The sequence below is a fragment of the Oncorhynchus clarkii genome, chromosome 12, assembly GCF_045791955.1.
Source record: "Oncorhynchus clarkii lewisi isolate Uvic-CL-2024 chromosome 12, UVic_Ocla_1.0, whole genome shotgun sequence".
NCBI classification, from domain to species: Eukaryota; Metazoa; Chordata; class Actinopteri; order Salmoniformes; family Salmonidae; genus Oncorhynchus; species Oncorhynchus clarkii.
The window spans coordinates 18,651,361-18,675,569 of record NC_092158.1 but is presented as its reverse complement, the minus strand read 5'-3'; the positions used below and the strand labels follow the sequence as shown (position 1 = coordinate 18,675,569).

General features: G+C 46.7%; 1 protein-coding gene across 1 annotated transcript; it reads left to right on the top strand.

The window, feature by feature from the left end:
* The first annotated feature begins 365 nt into the window (after window positions 1-365).
* On the top strand, window positions 366-24,143 carry LOC139422832 (voltage-dependent anion-selective channel protein 2-like). The gene is made up of 8 exons (XM_071174226.1): window positions 366-454; window positions 3,543-3,614; window positions 12,039-12,088; window positions 20,898-21,103; window positions 21,289-21,510; window positions 21,813-21,963; window positions 22,067-22,124; window positions 22,235-24,143. The coding sequence occupies exons 2-8, from the start codon at window positions 3,548-3,550 to the stop codon at window positions 22,324-22,326; spliced, it is 846 nt and encodes a 281-aa protein (XP_071030327.1). The 5' UTR covers window positions 366-454; window positions 3,543-3,547; the 3' UTR covers window positions 22,327-24,143.
* The last annotated feature ends 66 nt before the right edge of the window (window positions 24,144-24,209 follow it).

Sequence of the window (24,209 nt, the reverse complement as noted above, 5' to 3'; positions counted from 1 at the left end):
ACTATTTTCAACGTTTTTTCAACGTATTTTCGACGTATTTTGCTCATAGGGGGGCTACAGTGATGATGATTTATCTTTCTCATCTTATTATTTGGCACAAAAAAAATCAATTTTCGTCCGAATATAATGATGTTTCAAACTGTAAGCAGTAAAAAAGGCTGTAAATTGCTGACATTTCAGATGCACTTCGACTAATATAAATACAATAATTGAAACTACTACTGTTTTAGAAAATGCTGGAATTAATTGAAGAAATGTGGATTATGTACCGGCAGGTAAATTGCATATTTCTGCAGTCGTTCAAACAGTCGCCCCTGTGAATTGCGCATGCTCCCTGTGTATCCTTCACTGTGCCCTATCTTTGCCAGGCCGGCAGATGCTAGCTTTGACAGGGTGAAAAAGGACCAGACGCTTTGCAGATATCCATCTCTCCTTGCTTCACATCATAAAATCGGTAGCTATGAACATTTAACTGTTGATGTAGCTAATATAAAACATTAATGTTTTTTGATTTTTTTTTTAATAATGCCATTCATCGCATGAATGAATCATTGACAGTAAATGTCACTACACTAGTTAGCGCGGTTGTCCAAGGTTAGCCACTGCACCAACTGAGCAACTAGCTAATGTTAGGTAGCTAGCTACAAGGGCCTATTCTAATGTCCATCTGTTTTAGCTAATGTGGTTAACATGCTAACCTTTTAGCTAGAAAATATTACATAATGTTGTGCTGTATAATCCCAGGTAGAGTTGTGTTGCAATTAACGAGATGAAACTATTTAACGTTATTTTAACGTTTTAAAGGATTAACAGTTGGTTTTTTTAAAGAAATAAGGGGCGTGTACCTTGATTTTTCCACTATTAGCTACTGTTAGTTAACTAGCTAACGAGGCTAACTAGTTGCAATATTTATCAAATTAAGGACTTAACTTTTTATATATGATATTTTTTGTCGTTGTTGGCATATTTACTCTTACTGATTCCAGTCATCCCCAATGCACCATGCAGCTGTAACGTTATCTACGCTAGCCAACATTTCAGCTGGCTAATGTTAACCAGTTTGACTAGCCTGGCTAACCACCACAACTGACTCTCTTAAACGGTCCCATCTACAGTCCTTTGTCAGAAATAGACAGTGCACAAAATATGTTCGCCCGCCACTCGTCTTGCAAACAATAGAAAAATGAAAATGTAGCTGTGGAAATATATAAACTAGCGAGCCATCTAGGTACTTTCATTTGTGCTGGTGGCGTTCATTTACAGGAGGACCGTCACCTTGGTAACTGATAGCTATGACCCTCACCTTCAAGATGAACACACATTTTTCTGGTTGAGTCTATCTTGCTAAACTAAGTTGCGTAGCTGTCGTTGCGTGCTGAAATTAGAAGATAATCAGCCAAGTGAATTAACCAGTGCCTTACTGTTAGCTGGTTGGAAGGATGACATAACATTAAACTTTAAAAAAAAAATGTATTCATTATTAGATGCATCTAGCTAGTTATCTACAATTGGCTCATTCATCCCCCCCACCCTGTGTGTTCTGTCAATTTACCTGGTTAAATAAAAACAATATTTAAAAAATTACTAACCTGACATATATTTTGGCTTTGTGACAGATCAAGGTAACTCAAAATCCACCTGAAAATAAAATTCTAAGTAAAAATCAACTATCTATATGTTTGGTATTGTGATAACTGCAAATATTGTTACAATATGTGCCTATGCCCAGTCCTGTCAAAGCACAAGGGCCTAGATTTGTAAATACTGCAGCCTGTTCTGCAAGCTCCTGTTGTCCCCAGTCAAGAATATACATGCCACCTCTGACTTCAGTTTATCCTTGAGATGATAGGTTTGGAAACTTGCCTAGAATGGCATGTAAAAGCATCTCATTACGGTTATGTAGGTCAATCAAAGCTATAGGCTAATCCAGTGCTGTGTGTGTGGCCTGGGTGTGATGCTGGTGTCGGCCTAGCTAGCTTCCTGCCAGAAGAAACAATCTGTTCTCCAGCTGAGCTCACTCACTGGGAAACCAGTCACATGACCTAGGTACCCAGCCTCCCAGCACTCTGGTTGCCAAGGATATGTGACAGGGCATCTATACTACACTGATGATTCACTAGGAAAAAAATGTCTGCTGCAGGAAAGTCATGCTGCAGAATAGTCACTGGCACACTGCAGTCCTTCTGGACTGCTTTGCAAAATGGAGAGTCCTGAGATTTCTAGTGACAACTTCCAAATCAGTCCTGAAGGTATCATGTCAGCTGTATGCAACGTTCTAGAACATCACACACTGAGTCAAGTATTGCAGTGGGACATAGTTATGGCCAAATATATTGGCAGCCTTGCACTTTTCTTAAACATCTCTTATTGATCCATTCCAGGGTGCTTTTTGATTTGTGTTTGGTGTTGCTGTCCAGCTGGAAGAAGACCCACAACATTCAATGAAGACCCCGTTTTTGGACACTGGGTCGGTCCAACATTGGACTACAAAACACATAATAATCTTCTGATTTCATGATGCCTTTTGCACGTTCAAGGCAGTACCAGAGGCAGCAAGGAAACCCCACAGCATTATCAATCCTCCCCGTCTTTGATTGTTGGAGGGTGTCCTTTTCATTGACTGCTTAATTTGGTTGTCAGTAAACACAGTGCTGATCTGTATTGCCAAAGAGCATTGGTCCACAGAACATTTCCCCAGGATTTAGGCTTGTTTAGGGGAGTTTTTGAGAAGTTCAATTAGGCTTTCTTGTGTCTCCTTCGGCAGTGGGGTCTCATGTTTACCAACGACTAAATAAAGCATTCAAAGAAAAGAACACCCTCCCTAAAATCAAATGTGGGGCGGTTTGGTAATGCTGTTGGGTTGCTTTGCTGCCTCTGATACTGGGGGCATTGAATGTGTGCAAGACATAAAAATCAGCAGATTATCATTGTGTTTTGGAGTGTAATGTTCAACCCAGTGTCCAAAAACAGTGTCTCTGTTGATGGTTGTGGGTCTTCCAGCAAGTCAACAACCCCAAAAATACAGCAAAAGCACCCTGAAATGGTTCAAGAAGTATCACTAGACTGTTCTGGAGCGGCCAGCGATGATCTAGATCTGAATCACACCCATAACCTATGACGAGAGCTGAAAACAGCACTTGGAGGGCTCCCCTCAAACATAGAAGAATTAGAGCAGTTTGCTGCTAAAAAGTGGGACAAATTGCCAGTAGAAAAGTGCAGCAAGGTCATTGATGGCTACAATAAACATTTGTTGGCAGTTCTTTTGGCCAATGGCTGTGCAACCAAGTACCAGCTATGGGTTGCCAATAACTTTGTCCATGCCATTTGTCTTTATTTTCGAAAATCTAATTGTTAACTTAAGTTTACAAAAATAAAAATGGTTCTGCAATGTTAAATCGATTAGCAAGGTAAGGAGGCCATTTTCCCCCCCAACTTATTTTAGAAGAAATGGGGAATATATTGGCATGGGAGCCAATATATTTGGCCGCATCTGTATATGGCTTGCATGGGTTGACCTTCCTGACTTGTCTCCTCCTCTCCAGGTACAATGGCTGTTCCTCCTTCATACTCAGACCTGGGCAAGGCTGCCAAGGACATCTTCAGCAAGGGCTATGGTGAGTTACTAACTATCTTCAGCAAGGGCTATGGTGAGTTACTAACTATCTTCAGCAAGGGCTATGGTGAGTTACTAACTATCTTCAGCAAGGGCTATGGTGAGTTACTAACTATCTTCAGCAAGGGCTATGGTGAGTTACTAACTATCTTCAGCAAGGGCTATGGTAGGTCACTAAATAGTAAAACCATTTGCACACCTGAACAGTTAGCTTACCAAGGAGAAGCCACAATTCCACACATGACAATGAATGACAGTCAGAGGAGTTAGCTGAAGCATGAAATAACAGATAAAGTTACTGTTTATAGTCTGGTCGTGCTAGAATTTGATACACCAAAGTCACCTGGGAATCAGCCAATGTGATACATAAAAATTTTAAGTTGCACTTGGCTGGCGAGGTTATGGACTGTTAGAAAGCAAAGCAGATGTAAGGATTCACCAATATGCCTTGATCCCTGTTTTAAAATGTTTGATGCAGCTGCATTGGTCAGAAAATATATTCAAACGTTATGAATCACTAATTCACTCTTTGTGCTTACTTTCTACCTTCTGAAAATATATATTTTTTTGTAACACCTGATGCGTCTTCTCCTTCAGTGTGGAACTAAGCATGTAACTGCGTTGACAGTCATTGCTCTTCAAGTCCTTTTACCTGCTGAACGATCCCAGGGACTATCAGTAGCCTAGTCAAACTAGATACGGTGTCCGGCACCTTCAGCAGAATTATATCCCCAAATGACTAGCGCAATATAAGGTTTTATTAGTTAACTGACAACCAATGTAATTTTCTAGGTTATTATCTATGCATTGTTGACAAATGTATTTTACCAGACAAAAAGTAAGCTGCTGGAGACAACTCTCATCTGGCTATAGGCTCTACCTGCTACAATAGATTTTATTTTGATTATTCAGGTTCACCAACAGCAATAATTTTGTTAGTTTTGCAATTAGTGTAATAGTGTAATATGGTATTTTTTTTTATATACAGAGCAGTGGCGATATTAGCATGTAAATCTTGGTGGGACAAACTCAAAACATTTTAGATGCATGCCAGCAAAGCCACAACACGAAACAATACATTCATTGCACTATAACACTGACAAACGGTGGCCATAAACTGTTAGGTACTACAGTACATAAAACTGTGCCAACAGCAGAGCTTTCCTTTCAGCTTAATCGGAATGGCCGATTAATTAGGGCCGATTTCAAGTTTTCATAACAATCAGAAATCTGCATTTTTTTTTTTTTTTTTTACACCTTTATTTAACTAGGCAAGTCAGTTAAGAACACATTCTTATTTTCAATGACGGCCTAGGTACAGTGGGTTAACTGCCTTGTTCAGGGGCAGAATGACAGATGTTTACCTTGTCAGCTCGGGGATTCAATCTTGCAACCTTACAGTAGTCTAATGCTCTAACCACCTGCCTCACGAGGAGCCTGCCTGTTACGCGAATGCAGTAAGATTCCAAAGTAAGTTGCTAGCTAGCATTAAACTTATCTTATAAAAAACAATCAATCAATCATAATCACTAGTTATAACTACACATGGTTGATGATATTACTAGTTTATCTAGCGTGTCCTGCGTTGCATATAATCAATGCGGTGCGCATTCGCGAAAAAGGACTGTCGTTGCTCCAACGTGTACTTAACCATAAACATAACATTGAAGCCTTTCTTAAAATCAATACACAGAAGTATATATTTTTAAACCTGCATATTTAGCTAAAATAAATCCAGGTTAGCAGGCAATATTAACCAGGTGAAATTGTGTCACTTCTCTTGCGTTCATTGCACGCAGAGTCAGGGTATATGCAACAGTTTGGCCCGCCTGGCTCGTTGCGAACTAATTTGCCAGAATTTTACGTAATTATGACAACATTTAAGGTTGTGCAATGTAAAAGGAATATTTAGACTTAGGGATGCCACCCGTTAGATAAAATACTGAACGGTTCCGTTTTTCACTGAAAGAATAAACGGTTTGTTTTCTAGATGATAGTTTCTGGATTCGACTATATTAATGACCTAAGGCTCGTATTTCTGTGTGTTATTATGTTATAATTAAGTCTATGATTTGATAGAGCAGTCTGACTGAGCGATGGTAGGCACCAGCAGGCTTGTAAGCATTAATTCAATCAGCACTTTCATGCGTTTTGCCAGCAGCTTTTTGCTGTGCTTCAAGCATTGCGCTGTTTATGACTTCAAGCCTATCAACTCTCGAGATTGGTGTAACCAATGTGAAATGGCTAGCTAGTTAGCGGGGTGCGCGCTAATAGCATTTCAAACGGCACTCGCTCTGAGACTTGGAGTGGTTGTTCCCCTTGCTCTGCATGGGTAACGCTGCTTCGAGGGTGACTGTTGTCGATGTGTTCCTGGTACGAGCCCAGGTAGGAGAGAGGTAACATTATATAGTATCTGCTCCTCGTCAAGAAAAGCACACAAGCTAATTATAATACACAAAGTAAGCAAAACAGTTAAATCATTCCAACATTGCCTAACATTTGAATAAGATAATGAGATGGACCTACACTACATTCGGAAAGTATTCAGACCCCTTGACTTTTTCCACATTTTGTTACGTTACAGCCTTGTACTAAAATTGATTAAATTAGTTATTTTCTTCATCAATCTACACACAATACTGTTCCTAGGCCGTCATTGTAAATAAGAATTTATTCTTAACTGACTTGCCTAGTTAAATTTAAAAAATGTAGTGCCCCATAATGACAAAACAAAAACAGGTTTTTAGAAATGTTTGCAAATGTATAAAAAATAAAAACAGAGACCTTATTTAAATAAGTATTCAGACCCTTTGCAATGAGACTCGAAATTGAGCTCAGGTGCATCCTGTTTCCATTGATCATCCTTGATGTTTCTACAACTTGATTGGAGTTCACCTGTGGTAAATTCAATTGATTGGACATAATTTGGAAAGGCACACACCTGTCTATATAATGTCCCACAGTTGACAGTGCATGTCAGAGGAAAAACCAAGCAATGAGGTCGAATTAATTGTCCGTAGCGCACCAAGACAGGATTGTGTCTCGGCACAGATCTGGGGAAGGGTACGAATTTTTTTTTAAGGTCCCCAAGAACACAGTGGCCTCCATCATTCTTAAATGGAAGAAGTTTGGAACCACTAAGACTTTTCCTAGAGCTGGCCGCCCGGTCAAACTGAGCAATCGGGGGAGAAGGGCTTTGGTCAGGGAGGTGACCAAGAACCCAATGGTCACTCTGATAGAGCTCCATAGTTCCTCTGTGGAGATGGTAGTCCTTCTGGAAGGTCCTCCCGTCTCTGCAGTACTCCACCAATCAGGCCTTTATGGTAGAGTGGCTAGATGGAAGCCACTCCTCAGTAAAAGGCACATGACAGTCCGCTTGGAGTTTGCCAAAAGGCACCTAAAGGACTTGTGAGAAACAAGATTCTCTTGTCTGATGAAACCAATATTGAACTATTTGGCCTGAAAGCAAAGCATCACATCTGGATGAAACCTGGCACCATCCCTACAGTGAAGCATGGTGGTGGCAGCATCATGCTGTGGGAATGTTTTTCAGCGACAGGGACTGGGAGACTAGTCAGGATCGAGGGAAAGCTGAATGGAGCAAAGAACAGAGAGATCCATGATTAAAACCTGCTCTGGAGCAAAGGTTTACCTTCCAACAGGACAACGTCCCTAAGCACACAGCCAAGACAACGCAGGAGTGGCTTCGGGACAAGTCTCTGAATGTCATTGAGTGGCCCAGCCAGAGCCTGGACTTGAACCCGATCGAACATCTCTGGAGAGACCTGAAAATACCTGTGCAGCGACGCTCCCCTTCCAACCTGACAGAGTTTGAGGATCTGCAGAGAAGTATGGGAGAAACTCCCCAAATCCAGGTGTTCCAAACTTGTAGGGTCATAACCAAGGAGACTCGAGGCTGTAATCGCTGCCAAAGATGCTTCAACAAATACGGACTAAAAGGTCTGAATACTTAAGTAAATGTGATATTTCCGGTTTAAAAATAAATAAATTAGGAAAAATGTCTAAAAGGCACTGTACTTCATAGACATACCTTCATAGACATACCTTCATAGACCGACTTCATAGACATACCTTCATAGACCGACTTCATAGACATACCTTCATAGACCGACTTCATAGACATACCTTCATAGACCGACTTCATAGACATACCTTCATAGACCGACTTCATAGACACCTTCATAGACCGACTTCATAGACATACCTTCATAGACCGACTTCATAGACATACCTTCATAGACATACCTTCATAGACATACCTTCATAGACATACCTTCATAGACATACCTTCATAGACATACCTTCATAGACATACCTTCATAGACATACCTTCATAGACATACCTTCATAGACATACCTTCATAGACATGACTTCATAGACATGACTTCATAGACATACCTTCATAGACCGACTTCATAGACATACCTTCATAGACCGACTTCATAGACCGACTTCATATACATACCTTCATAGACCGACTTCATAGACATACCTTCATAGACAAGCATCATTTACACATACCCACAGAAGTTAGCTCAGACAGATTGCGCTCAGGGGTCTTATGAGCTCCATCAGCAGCAGATTATAATTTAGAATGGGTGAACACTATTTGAATGGTCCATAATGAACCATTTATAATGTATTTACAATCCAGTTGCTCTCAATTTATTTATTACTCACACATTTGTCAATGTTAGTAAGCTAGTTATTTACACATGTGTATGTGTGTATATGTATGTATATACACACACACACACACACAGTTGAAGTAGGAAGTTTACATACACTTAGGTTGGAGTCATTAAAACTACTCCACAAATTCTTGTTAACAAACTATAGTTTTGGCATGTCGGTTAGGACATCTACTTTGTGCATGACAAGTCATTTTTCCAACAGTTGTTTACAGACAGATTATTTCACTTATAATTCACTGTATCCAGTGGGTAAGAAGTTTACATACAGTAAGTTGGCTGTGCCTTTAAACAGTTTGGAAAGTTCCAGAAATTATGTCATGGCTTTAGAAGCTTCTGATAGACTAAATTACATAATTTGAGTCAATTGAAGGTGTACCTGTGGATGTATTTCAAGGCCTACCTTCAAACTCAGTGCCTCTTTGCTTGACATCATGGGAAAATCAAAAGAAATCAGCCAAGACCTCAGAAAAAAATATTGTAGACCTCCACATGTCTGGTTCATCCTTGGGAGCAATTTCCAAATGCCTGAAGATACCACTTTCATATGTACAAACAATAGTACGCAAGTATAAACACCATGGGACCACGCAGCCACCATACCGCTCAGGAAGGAGACGAGTTCTGTCTCCTAGAGATGAACGTACTTTGGTGCGAAAAGTGCAAATCAATCCCAGAACAACAGCAATGGACCTTGTGAAGATTCTGGAGGAAACGGGTACAAAAGTATCTATATCCACAGTAAAACAAGTCCTATATCGACATAACCTGAAAGGCCGCTCAGCAAGGAAGAAACCACTGCTCCAAAACCGCTATAAAAAAGCCAGGCTACGGTTTGCAACTGCACATGTGGACAAATATCGTACTTTTTGGAGAAATGTCCTCTGGTCTGATGAAACAAAAATAGAACTGTTTGGCCATAATGACCATCGTTATGTTTGGAGGAAAAGGGGGGATGCTTGCAGGCCGAAGAACACCATCCCAACCGTGAAGCAAGGGGGGTGGCAGCATCATGTTGTGGGGGGTGGCAGCATCATGTTGTGGGGGTGCTTTGCTGCAGGAGGGACTGGTGCACTTCACAAAATAGATGCCATCATGAGGCTGGAAAATGATGTGGATATATTGAAGCAACATTTGAAGACATCATTCAGGAAGTTAAAGCTTGGTCACAAATGGGCTTTCCAAATGGACAATGACCCCAAGCATACAAAATGGCTTAAGGACAACAAAGTGAAGGTATTGGAGTGGCCATCACAAAGCCCTGACCTCAATCCTATTAAACATTTGTGGGCAGAACTGAAAAAGTGTGTGCGAGCAAGGAGGCCTACAAACCTGACTCGGTTACATCAGCTCTGTCAGGAGGAATGGGCCAAAATTCACTTGTGGAAGGCTACCCGAAATGTTTAACCCAAGTTAAACAATTTGAAGGCAATGCTACCAAATACTAATTGAGTGTATGTAAACTTCTGACCCACTGGGAATGTGATGAAAGAAATAAAAGCTCTCTACTATTATTCTGACATGTCACATTTTTAAAATAACGTGGTGATCCTAAGACTTAAATGTCTGACCTAAGGGATTAAATGTCAGGAATTGTGAAAAACTGAGTTTAAATGTATTTGGCTAAGGTGTTTGTAAACTTCTGACTTCAACTGTGTGTGTGTGTGTGTGTGTGTGTACACAGTTGAAGTTTACATACGCCTTAGCCAAATGCATTTACGGTGAACTCAGTTTTTATATATATAGCAAAAAAAGAAACGTCCTCTCACTGTCAACTGCGTTTGTTTTCAGCAAACTTAACGTGTTAATATGTGTATGAACATAAGATTCAACAACCGAGACATAAACTGAACAAGTTCCACAGACATGTGACGAACAGAAATTGAATAATGTGTCCCTGAACAAAGGGGGGGTCAAAATCAAATGCAACAATCAGTATCTGGTGTGGACACCAGCTGCATTAAGTACAGCAGTCTCCTCATGGACTGCACCAGATTTGCCAGTTCCTGCTGTGAGATGTTACCCCACTCTTCCACCAAGGCACTTGCAAGTTCCCAGACATTTCTGGGGGGAATGGCCCTAGCCCTCACCCTCCGATCCAACAGGTCCTAGAGGTGCTCAATGGGATTGAGAACTGGGCTCTTCGCTGGCCATGGCAGAACACTGACATTCCTGTCTTGCAGGAAATCACGCACTGAACGAGCAGTATGGCTGGTGGCATTGTCATGCTGGAGGGTCATGTCAGGATGAGCCTGCAGGAAGGGTACCACATGAGGGAGGAGGATGTCTTCCCTGTAACGCACAGCGTTGAGATTGCCTGCAATAACAAGCTCAGTCTGATGATGCTGTGACACGCCTCCCAGTCCTTGACGGACCTCCACCTCCAAATCGATCCCGCTCCAGAGTACAGGCCTCGGTGTAACGCTAATTCCTTCGACGATAAACGCGAATCCGACCATCACCCCTGGTGAGATAAAACCATGACTCGTCAGTGAAGAGTACTTTTTGCCAGTCCTGTCTGGTCCAGCGACGGTGGGTTTGTGCCCATAGGTGACGTTTTTGCCGCTGATGTCTGGTGAGGACCTGCTTTACAGACAGACCTACAAGCCCTCAGTCCAGCCTGACTCAGCCTATTGCAGACAGTCTGAGCATTGATGGAGGGATTGTGCGTTCCTGGTGTAATTCGGGCAGTTGTTGTTGCCATCCTGTACCTGTCCCACTGGTGTGATGTACCGATCCCGTGCAAGTGTTGCTACACGGGGTCTGCCACTGCGAGGACGATCAGCTGTCCGTCCTGTCTCCCTGTAGCGCTGTCTTAGACGTCTCATAGTACGGACATAGCTATTTATTGCCCTGGCCACATCTGCAGGGATCCTGGGCATCTTTCTTTTGGTGTTTTTCAGAGTCAGTAGAAAGGCCTCTTTTAGTGTCCTAAGTTTTCATAACTGTGACCTTAATTGTCTACCGTCTGTACGCTGTTAGTGTCTTAGCGACCGTTCCGCAGGTACATGTTCATTAATTGTTTATGGGTCATTGAACAAGCATTGGAAACAGAGTCTAAACCCTTTACAATGAAGATTTGTGAAGTTAATTCGTAAAAATCCAAATATCTTTGAAAGACAGGGTCCTGAAAAAGGGACGTTTCTTTTTTTGCTGAGTTTACTTAAACATCCTGTGTTGTATAATTGTTCTTTTACCAGGTACAGCAAGAATGTCTACAATTGGCATGCCCATCTTTTTGTGAGAAGTTATACTGGTCACTCAAAACTTAGTAGTTTAAATTGCACTCACTCTAGATTAGGGACTGCAAAAATGCTTTACTATTGGTTAGTAAATGGTTTATTATTGTTTGAGTAGCGAGTTAATACATGGGGAATACCCAATGTATAAATGCCTTATATAATTGGTTTATTATGGACCCTTAAAGTAATGTTACCAATGTGAGGTAACTGGGTTTATGCAGCATATGTTAGTGCATCGAATCGCATGGAGCTGAAATGGCACCGAATCGATTCAAACTGAAGCATATCGTTCCTGTATCGTGTTGGAGCCCATGTATCTGGATACGAATCGAAACGTCTTGAAAGGGAAAGATGCACATCCCTAAATGCAAACCATGATGTAACTCAACACATCATAAACAAATTGTCATTGTTCTTCAAGTCTGCTCAAGTATACACTTAGCTCGTCAACCTCTTATTTAACCCTCAAGGCTTCGGCATCGTGAAGCTGGACTTGAAGACCAAGTCTCAGAGTGGAGTGGTGAGTCTTCTGTTTCTGTCCTCACTTTTCCACTTCTCTCTCTCTCCCCCCTCCACTGTACCAGCTGCGCTTCCTCGGCTGCTCTTTCTCTCTCTCCCCCCTCCACTGTACCAGCTGCGCTTCCTCGGCTGCTCTTTCTCTCTCTCCCCTCCACTGTACCACCTGCGCTTCCTCGGCTGCTCTTTCTCTCTCTCCCCCCTCCACTGTACCACCTGCGCTTCCTCGGCTGCTCTTTCTCTCTCTCCCCCCTCCACTGTACCAGCTGCGCTTCCTCGGCTGCTCTTTCTCTCTCTCCCCCCTCCACTGTACCACCTGCGCTTCCTCGGCTGCTCTTTCTCTCTCCCCCCTCCACTGTACCAGCTGCGCTTCCTCGGCTGCTCTTTCTCTCTCTCCCCCCTCCACTGTACCAGCTGCGCTTCCTCGGCTGCTCTTTCTCTCTCCCCCCTCCACTGTACCACCTGCGCTTCCTCGGCTGCTCTTTCTCTCTCCCCCCTCCACTGTACCAGCTGCGCTTCCTCGGCTGCTCTTTCTCTCTCTCCCCCCTCCACTGTACCACCTGCGCTTCCTCGGCTGCTCTTTCTCTCTCTCCCCTCCACTGTACCAGCTGCGCTTCCTCGGCTGCTCTTTCTCTCTCTCCCCCCTCCACTGTACCAGCTGCGCTTCCTCGGCTGCTCTTTCTCTCTCTCCCCTCCACTGTACCAGCTGCGCTTCCTCGGCTGCTCTTTCTCTCTCTCCCCTCCACTGTACCAGCTGCGCTTCCTCGGCTGCTCTTTCTCTCTCCCCCCTCCACTGTACCAGCTGCGCTTCCTCGGCTGCTCTTTCTCTCTCTCTCCCCTCCACTGTACCAGCTGCGCTTCCTCGGCTGCTCTTTCTCTCTCTCCCCCCTCCACTGTACCAGCTGCGCTTCCTCGGCTGCTCTTTCTCTCTCTCTCCCCTCCACTGTACCAGCTGCGCTTCCTCGGCTGCTCTTTCTCTCTCTCCCCCCTCCACTGTACCAGCTGCGCTTCCTCGGCTGCTCTTTCTCTCTCTCCCCCCTCCACTGTACCACCTGCGCTTCCTCGGCTGCTCTTTCTCTCTCTCCCCTCCACTGTACCACCTGCGCTTCCTCGGCTGCTCTTTCTCTCTCTCCCCTCCACTGTACCACCTGCGCTTCCTCGGCTGCTCTTTCTCTCTCTCCCCTCCACTGTACCACCTGCGCTTCCTCGGCTGCTCTTTCTCTCTCTCCCCCCTCCACTGTACCACCTGCGCTTCCTCGGCTGCTCTTTCTCTCTCTCCCCTCCACTGTACCAGCTGCGCTTCCTCGGCTGCTCTTTCTCTCTCCCCCCTCCACTGTACCACCTGCGCTTCCTCGGCTGCTCTTTCTCTCTCTCCCCCCTCCACTGTACCACCTGCGCTTCCTCGGCTGCTCTTTCTCTCTCTCCCCTCCACTGTACCAGCTGCGCTTCCTCGGCTGCTCTTTCTCTCTCTCCCCCCTCCACTGTACCAGCTGCGCTTCCTCGGCTGCTCTTTCTCTCTCTCCCCTCCACTGTACCACCTGCGCTTCCTCGGCTGCTCTTTCTCTCTCCCCCCTCCACTGTACCAGCTGCGCTTCCTCGGCTGCTCTTTCTCTCTCTCTCCCCTCCACTGTACCAGCTGCGCTTCCTCGGCTGCTCTTTCTCTCTCCCCCCTCCACTGTACCAGCTGCGCTTCCTCGGCTGCTCTTTCTCTCTCCCCCCTCCACTGTACCACCTGCGCTTCCTCGGCTGCTCTTTCTCTCTCCCCCCTCCACTGTACCACCTGCGCTTCCTCGGCTGCTCTTTCTCTCTCTCCCCCCTCCACTGTACCAGCTGCGCTTCCTCGGCTGCTCTTTCTCTCTCTCCCCTCCACTGTACCAGCTGCGCTTCCTCGGCTGCTCTTTCTCTCTCTCCCCCCTCCACTGTACCAGCTGCGCTTCCTCGGCTGCTCTTTCTCTCTCTCCCCTCCACTGTACCAGCTGCGCTTCCTCGGCTGCTCTTTCTCTCTCTCCCCTCCACTGTACCAGCTGCGCTTCCTCGGCTGCTCTTTCTCTCTCCCCCCTCCACTGTACCAGCTGCGCTTCCTCGGCTGCTCTTTCTCTCTCTCTCCCCTCCACTGTACCAGCTGCGCTTCCTCGGCTGCTCTTTCTCTCTCTCCCCCCTCCACTGTACCAGCTGCGCTTCCTCGGCTGCTCTTTCTCTCTCTCTCCCCTCCACTGTACCAGCTGCGCTTCCTCGGCTGCTCTTTCTCTCTCTCCCCCCTCCACTGTACCAGCTGCGCTTCCTCGGCTGCTCTTTCTCTCTCTCCCCCCTCCACTGTACCACCTGCGCTTCCTCGGCTGCTCTTTCTCTCTCTCCCCTCCACTGTACCACCTGCGCTTCCTCGGCTGCTCTTTCTCTCTCTCCCCTCCACTGTACCACCTGTACCAGCTGCGCTTCCTCGGCTGCTCTTTCTCTCTCTCCCCCCTCCACTGTACCACCTGCGCTTCCTCGGCTGCTCTTTCTCTCTCTCCCCTCCACTGTACCAGCTGCGCTTCCTCGGCTGCTCTCTCTCTCTCCCCCCTCCACTGTACCACCTGCGCTTCCTCGGCTGCTCTTTCTCTCTCTCCCCTCCACTGTACCAGCTGCGCTTCCTCGGCTGCTCTTTCTCTCTCCCCCCTCCACTGTACCACCTGCGCTTCCTCGGCTGCTCTTTCTCTCTCTCCCCCCGCCACTGTACCACCGGCGCTTCCTCGGCTGCTCTTTCTCTCTCTCCCCTCCACTGTACCAGCTGCGCTTCCTCGGCTGCTCTTTCTCTCTCTCCCCCCTCCACTGTACCACCTGCGCTTCCTCGGCTGCTCTTTCTCTCTCTCCCCTCCACTGTACCACCTGCGCTTCCTCGGCTGCTCTTTCTCTCTCCCCCCTCCACTGTACCTGCGCTTCCTGCGCTTCCTCGGCTGCGCTTCCTCGGCTGCTCTCTCTCCCCCCTCCACTGTACCAGCTGCGCTTCCTCGGCTGCTCTTTCTCTCTCCCCCCTCCACTGTACCAGCTGCGCTTCCTGCGCTTCCTCGGCTGCTCTTGCTCTCTCTCCCCCCTCCACTGTACCACCTGCGCTTCCTCGGCTGCTCTTTCTCTCTCTCCCCCCTCCACTGTACCAGCTGCGCTTCCTCGGCTGCTCTTTCTCTCTCTCCCCCCTCCACTGTACCAGCTGCGCTTCCTCGGCTGCTCTTTCTCTCTCCCCCCTCCACTGTACCAGCTGCGCTTCCTCGGCTGCTCTTTCTCTCTCCCCCCTCCACTGTACCACCTGCGCTTCCTCGGCTGCTCTTTCTCTCTCCCCCCTCCACTGTACCAGCTGCGCTTCCTCGGCTGCTCTTTCTCTCTCCCCCCTCCACTGTACCAGCTGCGCTTCCTCGGCTGCTCTTTCTCTCTCCCCCCTCCACTGTACCACCTGCGCTTCCTCGGCTGCGCTTCCTCTGGCTGCGCTTCCTCGGCTGCTCTCTCTCTCTCCCCCCTCCACTGTACCAGCTGCGCTTCCTCGGCTGCTCTTTCTCTCTCCCCCCTCCACTGTACCAGCTGCGCTTCCTCGGCTGCTCTTTCTCTCTCCCCCCTCCACTGTACCACCTGCGCTTCCTCGGCTGCTCTCGGCTGCTCTCTCTCTCCCCCCTCCACTGTACCACCTGCGCTTCCTCGGCTGCTCTTTCTCTCTCCCCCCTCCACTGTACCAGCTGCGCTTCCTCGGCTGCTCTCGGCTTTCTCTCTCCCCCCTCCACTGTACCACCTGCGCTTCCTCGGCTGCTCTTTTCTCTCTCCCCCCTCCACTGTACCACCTGCGCTTCCTCGGCTGCTCTTTCTCTCTCCCCCCTCCACTGTACCAGCTGCGCTTCCTCGGCTGCTTCCACTGTCTGCGCTTCCTGCTGCTTTCTCTCTCTCCCCCCTCCACTGTACCACCTGCGCTTCCTCGGCTGCTCTTTCTCTCTCTCCCCTCCACTGTACCAGCTGCGCTTCCTCGGCTGCTCTTTCTCTCTCTCCCCCCTCCACTGTACCAGCTGCGCTTCCTCGGCTGCTCTTTCTCTCTCTCCCCCCTCCACTGTACCACCTGCGCTTCCTCGGCTGCTCTTTCTCTCTCTCCCCCCTCCACTGTACCACCTGCGCTTCCTCGGCTGCTCTTTCTCTCTCTCCCCCTCCACTGTACCAGCTGCGCTTCCTCGGCTGCTCTTTCTCTCTCTCCCCCCTCCACTGTACCAGCTGCGCTTCCTCGGCTGCTCTTTCTCTCTCTCCCCCCTCCACTGTACCAGCTGCGCTTCCTCGGCTGCTCTTTTCTCTCTCCCCCCTCCACTGTACCAGCTGCGCTTCCTCGGCTGCTCTCGGCTGCTCTTTCTCTCTCCCCCCTCCACTGTACCAGCTGCGCTTCCTCGGCTGCTCTTTCTCTCTCTCCCCCCTCCACTGTACCACCTGCGCTTCCTCGGCTGCTCTTTCGGCTCTCTCTCTCCCCCCTCCACTGTACCACCTGCGCTTCCTCGGCTGCTCTTTCTCTCTCCCCCCTCCACTGTACCAGCTGCGCTTCCTCGGCTGCTCTTTCTCTCTCTCCCCCCTCCACTGTACCAGCTGCGCTTCCTCGGCTGCTCTTTCTCTCTCTCCCCCCTCCACTGTACCAGCTGCGCTTCCTCGGCTGCTCTTTCTCTCTCTCCCCCCTCCACTGTACCACCTGCGCTTCCTCGGCTGCTCTTTCTCTCTCTCTCCCCCCTCCACTGTACCAGCTGCGCTTCCTCGGCTGCTCTTTCTCTCTCTCTCCCCTCCACTGTACCACCTGCGCTTCCTCGGCTGCTCTTTCTCTCTCTCCCCCCTCCACTGTACCAGCTGCGCTTCCTCGGCTGCTCTTTCTCTCTCTCTCCCCCCTCCACTGTACCAGCTGCGCTTCCTCGGCTGCTCTTTCTCTCTCTGTTAATGTTAATCAGTCATTAACATTCCTTCTTGCTTAGTAGAACATCTTAGTAGAACATTTTTCTTTCTTTGAGGAAAAAGTAGATTGTGATTCTGTGACTGTAATTTTATAAATAACCCTTGTCTCTCTATGGTACTGTAATAACGACCCTTCTAACGGTTTGTAATTCTGTGCTCTAAGGTTCACAGGTTGCTAGGTGATGTTGCTGGCTCTGCTTGGCTTTATGCTTCAGGATAAAGAGATATGACAGGCCTTTGTGTGTGAGAGGCAGCTTGTGTTTAAGATTGTGTGTGGGGCCTGTTTGACTCCATCTGCTTATCCTAACCCCTGCTCTGTCCCCCTGCTTCCCCCTGCCTCCTGGACTGCGCTCTATTTTAGATGGTAAGACTCTCTCCCACAGTGTGCTGATGTCTCTATGTATGTACAACATGATACGTGCTGGAAGATGCATCGACAGACTGTCTGATTTCACTGTTAAGTCTTGTTTTAGCATCCTTGTGTCCAGCAGATGGTACTGTTAGTCTGTTTGCATCTACATCACTGTCCAGTGACTATTTTAATTCTGTCCAACTAATTTACATGTATTTCACATCCATTTCTTTGTCCATCTGGATTGACTGGTGTCAAGGTTTTAATTCTTGTCTCTTCAACTAATTTCATTTTGTCATCCATTTCTTTGTCCAGCTTCAACCACTGACTGCCATTCACTGCTTTGCTGCACCTACACTACATGAACAAAAGTATGTGGACACCTGCTTGTCGAACATCTCATTCCAAAATCATGGGCATTAATATGGAGTTGGTCCCCCCTTTGCTGCCTCCACTCTTCTGGGAAGGCTTTCCACTAGATGTTGGAACATTGCTGCGGGGACTTGCTTCCATTCAGCTACGAGCATTAGTGAGGTCGGGCACTGATGTTGGGTGATTAGGCCTGGCTCGCAGACGGCGTTCCAATTCATCCCAAAGGTGTTTGATGGGGTTGAGGTGAGGGCTCTGCAGGCCAGTCAAGTTTTTCTACACTGGTCTCGACAAATTATTTCTTTATGGACCTCACTTTGTGCACGGGAGCATTGTCATGCTGAAACAGGGAAGGGCCTTCCCCAAACTGTTGCCAAAAAGTTGGAAGCACAGAATATTCTAGAATGTCATTGTATGCTGTAGTGTTAAGGTTTCCCTTCACTGGAACTAAGGGGCCTAGCCCGAACCATGAAAAAACAGCCCCAGACCATTATTCCTCCTCCACCACCAAATTTTACAGTTGGGACTATGCATTGGGGCAGGTAGCGTTCTCCTGGCATCTGCCAAACACAGATTTGTCCGTTGGACTGCCAGATGGTGAAGCATGAGTCATCACTCCAGAGAATGCATTTCCACTGTTCCAGAGTCCAATGGTGGCGAGCCTTTGGTTCACTCCAGACCTGACTGCCCTTGACCAGCACGAAAACATCCTGTGGCGGACTGCAATAGCATCGAACAGTCCCCGCAAAATGCAACTGTTCAGCGACGATAAATCCATGATAATGGAAAATTTCAATAAGCATATATCTACGGCTGGCCATGCTTTCCTCCTGACTAGCCAAACCCCAGCCAACAGCTCCGCACCCCCCGCAGCTACTTGCCTGAGCCTCCCCAGCTTCTCCTTCACCCAAATCCAGATCGCAGATGTTCTGAAAGAGCTGCAAAACCTGGACCCGAACAAAACAGCTGGGCTAGACAATCTGGACCCTCTCTTTCTAAAATGATCCGCCGCCATTGTTGCAACCCCTATTGCCAGTCTGTTCAACCTCTTTCGTATCGTCCGAGATCCCTAAAGATTGGAAAGCTGCCGCGGTCATCCCCCTCTTCAAAGGGGGTGACACTGTAGACCCAAACTGTTATAGACCTGTATCCATCCTGCCTGCCTGCCTGCCTATCTAAAGTCTTCGAATTCCAAGTTAATAAACATATCACTGACCATTTCGAATCCCACCATACCTTCTCCGCTGTGCAATCCGGTTTCCGAACTGGTCATGGGTGCACCTCAGCCACACTCAAGGTAGTAAACAATATCATAACCGCCATCGATAGAAAACAGTACTGTGCAGCCGTCTTCATCGACCTGGCCGAGGCCTTCGACTCTGTCAATCACCATATTCTTATCGGCATACTCGATAGCCTTGGTTTCTCAAATGACTGCCTTGCCTGGTTCACCAACTACTTCGCATACAGAGTTCAGTGTGTCAAATCGGAGGGCCTGTTGTCCGGACCTCTGGCAGTCTCTATGGGAGTGCCACAGGGTTCAATTCTCGGGCCAACTATTTTCTCTGTATATATCAACGATGTCGCTCTTGCTGATTGTGATTCCCTGATCCACCTCTACACAGACGACACCATTCTGTATACTTCTGGCCCTTCTTTGGACACTGTGTTAACTAACCTCCAAACAAGCTTCAATGCCATACAACACTCCTTCCGTGGCCTCCAACTGCTCTTAAACGCTAGCAAAACCAAATGCATGCTTTTCATCCGTTCGCTGCCCGCACGACTAGCATCACTACTCTGGACGGTTCTGACCTAGAATACGTGGACAACTCCAAATACCTAGGTGTCTGGCTAGACTGTAAACTCTCCTTCCAGACTCATATCAAACATCTCCATTCCAAAATCAAATCTAGAATCGGCGTTCTATTTCGCAACAAACGCCGCCAAACTTACCCTAGTAAATCCTCGACTTCGTCGACGTCATCTACAAATAACTTCCAATACTCTACTCAGCAAACTGGATGTAGTCTATCAGTGCCATCCGTTTTGTTCCCGACGTGCCTTATACCACCCACCACTGCAACCTGCATGCTCTAGTCGGCTGGTCCTTGCTACATATTCGTCGCCAGACCCACTGGCTCCAGGTCATCTACAAGTCTATGCTAGGTAAAGCCCCGCCTTATCTCAGCTTACTGGTCACGATAACAACACCCACCCGTAGCACGTGCTCCAGCAGGTATATCTCACTGGTCATCCCCAAAGCCAACACCCCCTTTGGCCGCCTTTCCTTCCAGTTCTCTGCTGCCAGTGACTGGGGGGGCGAGAGACTCCAGACGATGCTTGTCATTGGGCATGGTGATCTTAGGCTTGTGTGCGGCTGCTCGGCCATGGAAACCCGTTTCATGATGCTCTCGACGAACAGTTATTGTGCTACTGTTGCTTCCAGAGGCAGTTTGGAACTCTGTAGTGAGTGTTGCAACCGAGGACACACTATTTTTGCATCCTACGCTCTTCAGCACTCTGCGGTCCTGTTCTGTGAGCTTGTGTGGCCTACCACTTCGCGGCTGAGCTGTTGTTGCGCATAGATGTTTCCACCTCACATTAACAGCACTTATTTGACCGGGGCAGCTCTATTAGGGCAGTAATCTGACAAACTGGCTTGTTGGAAAGGTGGCATCCTATGATGATGACATGTTGAAAGTAACTGAGCTCTTCAGTAAGGTAATTCTCTTGACAATTTTTGTCTATGGAGATTGCATGTCTGTGTGCTCGAAGTGAGGGATGCAACTGGTGTGTCTGAAATGGCCGAATCCACTAATTTGAAAGGGTATCCACATACTTTTGTGTATATATAGTGTTTCTGTCTATACTTCCTCCCACCCACCTATCCACCCTCCTTACCTTGCATCCCTCACTTTCTTGACCTTTATTTTCCTGGTGAACCTTTTCATGCTCTATTACCTGTAATCTGTTTTCTGTGTTTCTCCTTACATAGTTCATTAATCATACAGGGTGTCCTCTTTTGCTGTAAGCAAAACACTTCCCTTTTCAAAAATCTGCTTTTCTAGATCTCACTCACTCACTTTAAACTATTTGACCAACTCTCTCTCTACCATCTCTTGCCTCATACATTTTCCTCTTCTCTCCCCCTCAGGAGTTCAACACATCAGGTTCCAGTAACACAGACACAGGGAAGGCAGCTGGTAACCTGGAGACAAAGTACAAGATGAAGGAGCTGGGCCTGAGCTTTAACCAGAAGTGGAACACCGACAACACTCTGGCTACAGAGGTCACTGTGGAGGACCAGCTGGCTCAAGGTCTCAAGCTGGCTCTGGACACATCCTTCGTACCAAACACTGGGTGAGAGAGGGACATCAAACTGTTAATGACATACCACGTTATTCCTTTTGACAAAAAAATATGAAATGATTTAGGATTTATTAATGAAATATGTTATCGCCTTTCTTTTTTTGGAGTGTGAAGGGTCAGATATGAAAGGTTATTTGTTGGGTGTCTAATTTTGTCTCCTCTCCATCTGTCCTCAGTAAGAAGAGTGGCAAGCTGAAGACTGGCTACAAGCGTGACTTCCTTAATGTGGGCTGTGACGTCGACTTCGAGGGTCCCATCATCCACGCAGCCGCAGTGGTGGGCTATGAGGGCTGGCTGGCCGGGTACCAGATGGCCTTTGACACGGCCAAGTCCAAACTGGCCCAGAACAACTTCGCCCTGGGATACAAGGCTGGAGACTTCCAGCTCCACACCAACGTGTGAGTATCTCAATACAGTGGATCTTGCCTAGAAACACTGGTTTTGTTTTTGAGTGAGTCATCAGAAATGTGGAATGTGTTAGATGGTAAAGTTTTGGGAACCGTGGCTGCAGTTGCCCCGTGTCTTTCAGCAGTAATGGTATGGAGGTTAGAGTAGGAAGGAGTTTCTGTGTTACCTTCCCTCTCTTTCAGTAATGACGGAACAGAATTAAGAGGGTTCCACCCACCAAAAGGTGTCTAGGAGTATGACCTTGGGGTTGAGTTGGGCATGTCTGTTAACTGCTCTCTCTCTCCTCTCTCAGTAACGATGGGACTGAATTTGGGGGTTCTATCTACCAGAAGGTGGATGACCAGCTGGAGACGGCAGTCACTCTGGCCTGGACGGCCGGCAGCAACAACACACGCTTCGGCATCGCAGCCAAATACGCTCTAGACAAAGATGCTTCCCTGTCTGTGAGTAACACACACTTCCATTTACACGCTTTACCCTGGCGGGACTTCAGCCAGCTTTACAGACTAACACACATTCTCTGGCTGTCTCTGTCTCCCCCTGCAGGCCAAAGTGAATAACGCCAGCCTGATTGGAGTCGGTTACACCCAGAGCCTCAGGCCAGGTGAGTAACAATCACAACAGAGAAGGTTATGATCTAAGCACCACTGTCATGTTAGGTCTAGCTGTAGTGTTTAACACCTCCAGTAATATTATTCTCCTCTGTGCGTGTAGGTGTGAAGGTGACTCTGTCAGCCCTGATCGATGGGAAGAACTTCAACACCGGCGGTCACAAGGTTGGCCTGGGCTTCGAGTTGGAGGCATAAAGCAGGAACAAAACCCACCAACCAAGAGAAGAGCTCAGAACCAATCACACATCCATTCCCAACCACATGCAAACCCTACCACAGCCCTTATCCAAAACCATCTTCATGTAGCCTCTCCATTCCTACACCTCTGTCTCTCACACACACACACATTAAGTGTTTAGGCAGGAATAGTCAAACCCGTGGCAGCCATGTCCGTCATGACTGAAGTAGCTAAATAACCTGAATGAATACTGAGAGACATTCTGTAATGTCATGGCCATTATATATTCTAGTCCTTTGGTTTAGATAGTTAGCTACCACTACCGTTCATCTTGTTTTAAAGAAAGTGTTTCAGTCTTAGAGGGGAAAGGCAGGCACATAAGATGGATACCTCCCCTTTAACTGACGTTGTGCAGAAACGCAGGGGAGTTTTGTCATCTGACTGGTAACTGAAGAGTCACCTCTCAGTAGGGGTTTGGGGGAGTAGTCCTTGGGAAACTTGTAGCTCATGTATGCTTATGTACGTGTATATATTCCCCTTCGTCTTTCATTGTAAACATGTCTGAATGAATATCTGGAGTAGAACGGAAGGCTTGGTAAGAATGGAAGCCTCATGCATTTGAAGTCTAGTGTTCCCTTGGTAAAAAAAAGTGCTCCGTCTGTCTGTTTCTTTTGTATTGGTTTGAGTATCAAATGTTGTATTTTGGTTGTGCTGTTGTCAGTCGTGGACCATGGTATCAGTTAAACTAGGTGTGATCATAGGATGTTTTAGTGATGTTGGACATTATGTACGACTCAATTGTATGTTTTCATATCACGGATGTAAACCGTTGGTTTTGGTCGGGTTGGGTGGAAAGAGACCGGTTAAAGCCAGAAGAAACAGGGTTGGCGTAAGAACTATCTAATTTCAGACAATTTATGTTTTAATTCCTCATTTGACTGAAGTGAGATTTTAATTGAGTCCAACCTTGAGAATGAATCCACCATTTGACCACTGCTACCATCTGCTGTTACTGTAACCACTGAACAATAGGGGCGTCTGCAGGAGAGTTTCAGTAAGATTTTAGCGAAGGACCTGTCAGGAGTATCGTCCGCTGAATGCAGTTCTACATGTGTCCCGAAACACTCAAATATTTTCCTCTCCTTTGAAACACTCAAATATTTTCCTCTCCTTTGAAACACTCAAATATTTTCCTCTCCTTTGAAACACTCAAATATTTTCCTCTCCTTTGTTCAGTTGCCACACTTCTGTATATACCAGCTGGTAGGTGAAAATAATATGGTGGAATCTTCCAGTAGGTTAGAATAGGTGGCATTTCTACAGTGTTGCTTTCATCTATCTAGTTAAGATCTGTGGTCACGTGAAGAGGGACGTGGACATGGAGCTATTTGAGAGTATTTTGAGCGACTCATGAGTTAGAATTTCTGTTCAGGGATTTATTTAGTCTGTTCTAAAATGAGTGTCTTGGTGCCATTCTAGAATGTTGTTGTTGCTCATGCTACTTTGGACCGACACCCCTTCCTGGCTGCCATCGGTCCCATTGGGAGCCAGTCAACACTCCCTGTCATTCCCACTCTCTGTACATAGTATACATATACTCCTCTTAGTTTCACCACTCCTACAGTCAGAAAACACTTGAAGGGATCATGTCACAGGCTGTTGTGTGGAACTCAACTGTTTCCTTCACCAAGTCATAAACCAGTTATCCATTTATCTTTGTTTTCTTTCCATTTGTTGACATAATTGTGAATCACTTTGATTTTGTGTGTTTAGACACAGTACCACATTTTTTCCAACTTCAAGTAATGGAATTCTAATAAACACATTGACTTGATCATGTCTTTTGTTTCTCATTGTCCGTTAATGCTGAAGTGAGAATAGTAGTGATAATTTCAGTATT

Bases quoted from the DNA above. Each gene is read 5' to 3' on its own strand.
- LOC139422832 (XM_071174226.1), top strand. From the start codon at position 3,548: ATGGCTGTTCCTCCTTCATACTCAGACCTGGGCAAGGCTGCCAAGGAC. The intron at 21,511-21,812 runs GTGAGTATCTCA...CTCCTCTCTCAG, and splicing joins TTCCAGCTCCACACCAACGT to TAACGATGGGACTGAATTTG. The intron at 21,964-22,066 runs GTGAGTAACACA...CTCCCCCTGCAG, and splicing joins ACAAAGATGCTTCCCTGTCT to GCCAAAGTGAATAACGCCAG.